This window comes from Acyrthosiphon pisum, chromosome X (assembly GCF_005508785.2).
Source record: "Acyrthosiphon pisum isolate AL4f chromosome X, pea_aphid_22Mar2018_4r6ur, whole genome shotgun sequence".
NCBI classification, from domain to species: Eukaryota; Metazoa; Arthropoda; class Insecta; order Hemiptera; family Aphididae; genus Acyrthosiphon; species Acyrthosiphon pisum.
In genome coordinates, this window is record NC_042493.1 from 63,035,397 (window position 1) to 63,043,332 (window position 7,936).

General features: G+C 28.2%; 2 protein-coding genes across 3 annotated transcripts; one reads left to right on the top strand and one right to left on the bottom strand.

Annotated features, from left to right (window-relative positions):
- The first annotated feature begins 1,646 nt into the window (after nt 1-1,646).
- Nucleotides 1,647-5,578, top strand: LOC100163229 (putative nuclease HARBI1). Of its 2 annotated transcripts, none has more exons than XM_016803159.2 (3): nt 1,647-2,146; nt 4,523-5,095; nt 5,183-5,578. In XM_016803159.2, exons 1-3 carry the CDS (start codon nt 1,791-1,793, stop codon nt 5,505-5,507), a joined length of 1,254 nt encoding a protein of 417 aa, XP_016658648.1. In that variant the 5' UTR covers nt 1,647-1,790; the 3' UTR covers nt 5,508-5,578. The 2 variants fall into 2 exon arrangements, with proteins under 2 accessions (XP_016658648.1, XP_016658649.1); XM_016803160.2 differs by lacking the exon at nt 1,647-2,146 and adding an exon at nt 3,399-3,486.
- LOC107883347 lies at nt 2,836-6,627 on the bottom strand. The gene is made up of 2 exons (XM_016803161.2): nt 6,136-6,627; nt 2,836-3,612 (listed from the first exon to the last, which is right to left on the bottom strand). Exons 1-2 carry the CDS (start codon nt 6,287-6,289, stop codon nt 2,906-2,908), a joined length of 861 nt encoding a protein of 286 aa, XP_016658650.1. The 5' UTR covers nt 6,290-6,627; the 3' UTR covers nt 2,836-2,905.
- Between the last annotated feature and the right edge of the window lie 1,309 nt (nt 6,628-7,936).

Below are 7,936 nucleotides of genomic sequence, written 5' to 3' on the forward strand. Positions count from 1 at the left end.
TTGGCTTTTTGATGCCCGAAGCAAATGAAACATCGTTTTTTATAATGGGCATGAACAAAAATTACAATTTTAATGTATATTTGTATACTGAGTACAAAAACTACGACAAACAAATGGGAACTTTTTTATGGGAATTTTGTCTATTTTTAGAATATCCGCAATGATATAGCTATATGGGTATACACCTCGAGGTATTGCAAATGGTTAATCTGCTAAGTGATAACAAGGTTTGATAAGAATTTGGTATCGGAAAGGGTCTGTCTATACGCAGTCGATTAGACCACCACCGTCGTTATCATTTTGTTATTATCAAAAACAAAGTTGTTATCATATCGTATCATCCATTATAATAAATACATACATTAATTAATTAATAAGAAATCAAAATTTAATAATTTATTTTATGCTAATTACACGTGTTTAGTGTTTATATCTTTGTTAGGTTAATAGTTATTTATTGTATTGATATATATAAGTATATTGTCTTGTCTCTTTTTGGATATCTTAAAACATAGTAAGTAGTAAGTACCTACAATCTACATGTATTTTTCATTATTTTTTTAAGTATTTATTACAAGTTGAAAACAAATATATCATTGTAAAACTAATACATTCATGCTTTGTTCATAAAAATTTCACTTAATTATAAAAATTATATAAAATACTCACATAAACAATAAATATCTTTAAACAGTTATAATCAATTTAAAAGTGTATAATTAGGTAATATAATAAAAATTGCCATTAGATAAAAATGTAAGTCAATAAAAAAATTAATAATAATACGTTTTACGGAAGTTTCTTTTTTTTGTGGGATTTTGGTATGTCTAATAATTGTTCAGATAAACGCTTTGAAGGTAACAATAATAAACCATTTTCTTTATTTATCATAGAATTCATTTTCGAATGAACACTATTTAAAATCTTAAGCTGTTTAGATAATTCTTTTGAATAGTCATTTGTATTAACTATGTATGTTAAATCTATCATCTTTTTTAAAGTTTCTCGAATTCGTTCTTGAAGATTCTGTTGCTTTTCATTGTCTAGAATTGTACTATGTTGGTCATTTCTACTGTTGTCTATATCCATATCATTCAATTGTAAAGCATTTTCTTTTTCCAATACATTAACAGGTGATTTTGTTAATATTTTCTTACTGTGTACATTTTTTTATAGAATAATGAGGATCAGCAGATATGAACGGATTATTTAAAAAATTTTCAGATAAATCATCAAAAGAATGCCCTGGAATGTAAAGAAATATTGCACATATATGTTTACATGGCCAATGGAATTTAATATAATCAATACATGTACAATTTGGTATTTGGAAATTAATTGTGTAAGTGTAATATTCTCGTTGTTTGGAGCGGTCAGATTAATATTCTGATAGCCGTTGACTACGAGTATATTATGATTTTGCAGGAAGCAAGACCACTTTTGTTGATGATGAAGTTGTTGACAGGGTAGTTTGTAAATAAATGTAGACAGATGAAAAGATACTTTGTAGTCTGTATTCGGACGTGTCTACTCCAGAGCACAACAAGCACCTTCACGTCACTCTGTGTAGTAACTTGTCATTTGGACTTTATTAAAATGTTCTTCAGTAATTTTGTCTAAGTCCAAATGACAAGTTAGGCAGGGCGCACACCAAAGCAGTGCGGTTGCAGTGCGGCGGTCTAGAAGCGCGCGGACTTGCACTGCATCCGCGCCGCAAAAGCGCGCCAAAACACACCAAAGATGTGCGGTGGATGTGCGGCGTTATCATTAATCGATTTTAATTAAAATATATGAGGATTTTTATATTATTTTCTAATAAATTAGGGTCTTTGATTTGTAAGTTTGTAATTATGTCAAGTTCCGATGAAGAGATGTTAATGCTACTATTAGTAAACAACATAAATAAAAATAAAAAAAAACGAAAATATTGGGTTCATCCATTCATTAAAAATAATGCTAATACACTTGGTACATTTTCGGTTACAAAAGAACTAGCAATGTATCCTGAAAAATTCAAAAATTTTTACCGTATGTCGCAAGAATCTTTCAATGTACTTTCACACATGGTTCGGACCAAATTACAAAAAAAAGACACAAATTTTCGTTTGTCCATATCAGTTGAAGAGCGACTGTTGATTACACTCAGGTAAGTACTAAGTTTTATTAACTTGTACATACATTTTATTTTAATCTAGTCAATGAAAAAATAATAATATTTTAAGATAAATAGAGGTACCTACCTACATTATGTTTATATTTTTAATCTTTATACTAATATAAATAAGAATAACTAATTTCTTGTTTGTACTTTGTGTATATGATTCTCTGTATACATTAAAAAAATACCATTTAAGTAGGTACCCTAAAAATGTATTATATAAAATTAGAAATATCAATGTGAGAAATATAAACAAATTATTGAAGGAACTTAATTTATCACAATATAGTTTAATTAATAATCTATTATTGATCATAACAACTTTTTTAGTAAATCAATATACATTATAAATATATCTTAAAAAAAAAGATAACTTGACAACACAAATAGAACAACAAATTATATTACTTATCAATGCATACCTACCTATTAAAATATTTGCCTTTGAAATTGATAATAATAATAATAATTAATTATACTAATAAATATAATTAACTTAACCATAGGTACCTAATGAGCAAAAAATTAAATATTTTAACAATTTATATTAACAACATTTACTATACCTTATTATAACTAGGTACCTATATACTTTTAGATTATACTTCATAAGAAAATGTTATTAATAGTGTTAATAAGTTTAATTAATTTAGATAAATAGTTTAATATACCTACTTGAAATGTTAAACAAGAATCAAACAAAATTAAAAAGAAATACTATTAAATAAATAGCTGAAATTTAAAACATTATAATGGTCTCCAGTATGGAGCATGTTGTTCTTGCTGGTATGGTTGACTCTTGGATTGGTTGATGCCATAAGGAGAATTATGTGTTTCTTGGTGGTGATGTAGGAGATCTTGTGGTTGGTTAATTTCATAGGGTGTTTGATATGTGCCTTGTTGTATTGTTGTGTTTTGTTCTTGTTGACTCATTTCCATTTGTTCATTAGCATCATTAACTAGTTTTAATATGTCATATTTTAAAGTTCTCTTTACTTTTGGATTTAATGCTTTGATATCTGGTAGTAAGCTTTTTAGAAAGTTCATATCTGGATCATCAGGTTCTTCATTTCTTTCCTTTGTTAATTTTTTATTGGTAAAATAGTTAGTGGCTACTTTATTTAGCTCATCTAGTGATGATGTATTATTTTTTTTTTTTATACTTTTATCTATTGTCTTAGGTTTATGTACAGAAGTTTCTTGACATGTAATAGAAGTATCAATATCAATTTCATCATCAACTTCAGTTTCTGAACCATCGTTATCATTTTCTTGGGTTTGTAAATTTCCGGTTTGGGGTCTTGATTTGGTGAATGGTTCGATGAATTGTAAGTATTCACTTAGATAGTAATCTTTCTTTTTGCGTTTGACTCCAGATCCACTTGGTGGTTGTTCTTTAACTTGCCTTAAGTATCTTCCTCTAATATTCCTCCATTTTTCTTTGCAATCACTTACTGAAAATATAAACTAATAGATTTTAATACAATTTAAACTTAAATATTATATAAAATATATAGTTATAATAAAGAAGAGCAAGTTAATGGTAATAATTAAATCAAGTTAAGTTAAGTTAAGAGGGTACAAGATCGATAGGTAAGTTAAAAGTTAATATGGAAAAAAATTAACTTAAATAACTTTAAAAAAAGTTAATATACATTTTTTGTAATTAGTATGTTCATCACTTAAAGAGTGCATTATTTTTAATACTATCCAAAATTATAATAAACAATTATATTGAGCATTAATTGTAATGTATAGTGTATGTACATATTTTACTTTACATAATTATTAAATATTTAAATTATACCAATTCAATAGCCGACTAACTCAACATCCAAACCCTCTTATTACTCAACTCTCATCCGCAACTATCCCAGGCAACCCTAAAAAAAGGGTGGCTAAAAAGGCAGTGGTGTCGTGACCTGCTAAAATAAACTGGGGGAAAAAAAAAAAAAAAAAAATGTGCAAGTCTAACTACTATCTTAACGAAGTACCTCCATTGAGAGGTCTCTTCACTAAGTCATTCCTGTTATATTTTACTGTTATATCAATTAAGCTTATTGTTCTAAATTGTAACAGATTGCTAAATAAAGATTTAAGTTAAAAAAAAAAAATTATACCAACAACCTTATTGATAATTTAACAAATATAAATTTGTTTCTATCAACTAGAAATTTAATGTCATATAATATTATGCCTACCTAATCTAATTAAATATATCTATAAAAACTAAATGAAGGTAAGTAATAAGGTTTATGAAAATAACCACAAATAAGGTTAGATTAGAATTAAATAAAATAAAATGTAATTAATAAAATTTGTAAGGTTGGACATTTGAAGGACAATTTTTTTTTTTTTTATCAGATTTCTTGCGATGGGAGGTAATATGAAGGCTCATTCAATGTACTTTTTGAGAGGAGAGTCAACTACTAGAACTATTATTTCTGAAACATCCCAAGTTATTTGGGATTGTCTCCATGATATATATATGCCAATTCCTTCAAAAGAACATTGGAAAAAAGTTGCAGATCGTTTTTATGATTTATGGAACATTCCAAATTGTATCGGCGCTATCGATGGGAAGCACTTTAAAATCAAATGCCCATCAAATACAGGCTCAGCTTATTTTAATTATAAGCATTACTTTAGTGTTGTTTTGATGGCCTGTGTGGATGCAGATGGACTTTTTTTAACGATTGATGTTGGTGATTATGGGCGAAACAGTGATGGCAGAGTATTTAGAAGGAGTTCGCTTGGAATAACCTTAGAAAACAACGCACTGGATATTCCCGAACCTAAAGTATTACCTGGTTGGGAAAATAAGGACAAATTTCCACACTATTTTGTGGCAGATGAAGCGTTCCCCCTAAAAACCAATATAATGCGACCATTTCCAAAAAGGTCATTGAATAAAGAGAGACGCATTTATAATTACAGGTAAAACAAAAACTTGCACTATCTTTGTAATACTATACATATTACTTTCATAAATATTTATATATTATATTGTATTTTTATTTACAGATGTTCTAGAGCAAGGAGGAGTGTGGAGTGCAGTTTTGGAATGCTTGTGTCAAAGTTTAGACTTTTTGAACAACCTATAGGTTGCAAAGTAGAAACAGCCGAAGCATTGATTAAAGCAGCATGTGTTTTACATAATTTTATTCGCATAAAAGAAGGTGTATTTTCAACACCTTCACACCCATCAACCATCAATTCAATGGGATATCAAAATATTGAGGATCAAGGAATAAGACCAACAAGAGCAGCAGAAAGCAACAGAGATTTTTTATGTGACTATTTTGTATCGAACGAGGGTAAAGTCCCATGGCAGGACAATTTCTCGTAAAATATTTTGACAAAGTTATTTGATTTTAACATTTTAAGTATAAAATAGATTAGTGTTAAGATATATTTTGTTTGAGTAAATAAATAAAGATAATGTAAATTATTTATAAATAAAATATAAAAATTTAAATATTAATTTAAATTGTTATTGTTTAAATTACAAGTCTCAACATTAGGTATATAAGTTATTTGTTATAAAATGTTGGTATTGAACCTATAGTTAATTGATATTTTAGAAAATTTACCAATACATTGCTACACCACAAGTTGCTAGTTGGCAGTTGCTTAGGTACTTATAATCTTACTCAAAAGTCAAAAACTATCACCATGTCTTACTCACATTGTTAACCATTATTACTTTGATGATAAGTACTTGGTGGTATTTAAAAAAGATAAGGTAGTTTGGTCGTTAGTGTTAAGCAATAGGTAAAATTGAAAAGTGATACCTGAGATTGGATATATTAATATGGGCCCTGTCAGGTAAATGCATTGAAAGTTGAGCAAAAATAGTTTTGATAATTTTTATTGAGTACTGTGTCTTGAGAGTACAATTGATTCATTTGTTAAACATAATAATAGTAATAAGTACCTAACTATATACCTACTACATACAATATAGTGATAATTACCTGATATATTAACTGTTTTTGAAACATCATTCCATGCTGCTGTTTTTGCCCGATCGTTGCTATATGATTTTAAATTATAATCGTACAAACATGCATATTTTTCAATTTCCTGTACTAGTTGAATAGTCACAATAGTGTCTTGTTGCTCAACCATATTATTAGTTATAATATATTTTATAATATATATAATATATATCAATAGTAAATGAATAGATATAGAATAATCAATAGAAAATTAATAAATGAATCAATTATTAGTATAGTATAAAATATTTTCACCGCACGCGCACTGCAAGAAAATACTGCCAATGACTGGTTTGTGCGGCGCGCATGATGTGCGCCGCCAACGCGCCGCCGCCGCACTGCATCGGTGTGGGCATTCCCATAAGATAACATGTGTTCTATTTTTAATTCGGCACTGCGCGCAGAGCGCCGCAACTTCGCCGCCGCCGCACTGCATTGGTGTGCGCCGGGCCTTACTACACAGAGTGACGTGAAGGTGCTTGTTGTGCTCTGGAGTACCTAGACACGTCTGAATACAGGCTACAAAGTATCTTTTCATCTGTCTACATTTATTTACAAACTACCCTGTCAACAACTTCATCATCAACAAAAGTGGTCTTGCTTCCTGCAAAATCATAATATACTCGTAGTCAACGGCTATCAGAATATTAATCTGACCGCTCCAAACAACGAGAATATTACACTTACACAATTAATTTCCAAATACCAAATTGTACATGTATTGATTATATTAAATTCCATTGGCCATGTAAACATATATGTGCAATATTTCTTTACATTCCAGGGCATTCTTTTGATGATTTATCTGAAAATTTTTTAAATAATCCGTTCATATCTGCTGATCCTCATTATTCTATAAAAAAATGTACACAGTAAGAAAATATTAACAAAATCACCTGTTAATGTATTGGAAAAAGAAAATGCTTTACAATTGAATGATATGGATATAGACAACAGTAGAAATGACCAACATAGTACAATTCTAGACAATGAAAAGCAACAGAATCTTCAAGAACGAATTCGAGAAACTTTAAAAAAGATGATAGATTTAACATACATAGTTAATACAAATGACCATTCAAAAGAATTATCTAAACAGCTTAAGATTTTAAATAGTGTTCATTCGAAAATGAATTCTATGATAAATAAAGAAAATGGTTTATTATTGTTACCTTCAAAGCGTTTATCTCAACAATTATTAGACATACCAAAATCCCACAAAAAAAAGAAACTTCCGTAAAACGTATTATTATTAATTTTTTTATTGACTTACATTTTTATCTAATGGCAATTTTTATTATATTACCTAATTATACACTTTTAAATTGATTATAACTGTTTAAAGATATTTATTGTTTATGTGAGTATTTTATATAATTTTTATAATTAAGTGAAATTTTTATGAACAAAGCATGAATGTATTAGTTTTACAATGATATATTTGTTTTCAACTTGTAATAAATAAAAAAATAATGAAAAATACATGTAGATTGTAGGTACTTACTACTTACTATGTTTTAAGATATCCAAAAAGAGACAAGACAATATACTTATATATATCAATACAATAAATAACTATTAACCTAACAAAGATATAAACACTAAACACGTGTAATTAGCATAAAATAAATTATTAAATTTTGATTTCTTATTAATTAATTAATGTATGTATTTATTATAATGGATGATACGATATGATAACAACTTTGTTTTTGATAATAACAAAATGATAACGACGGTGGTGGTCTAATCGACTGCGTATAGACAGACCCCAGTG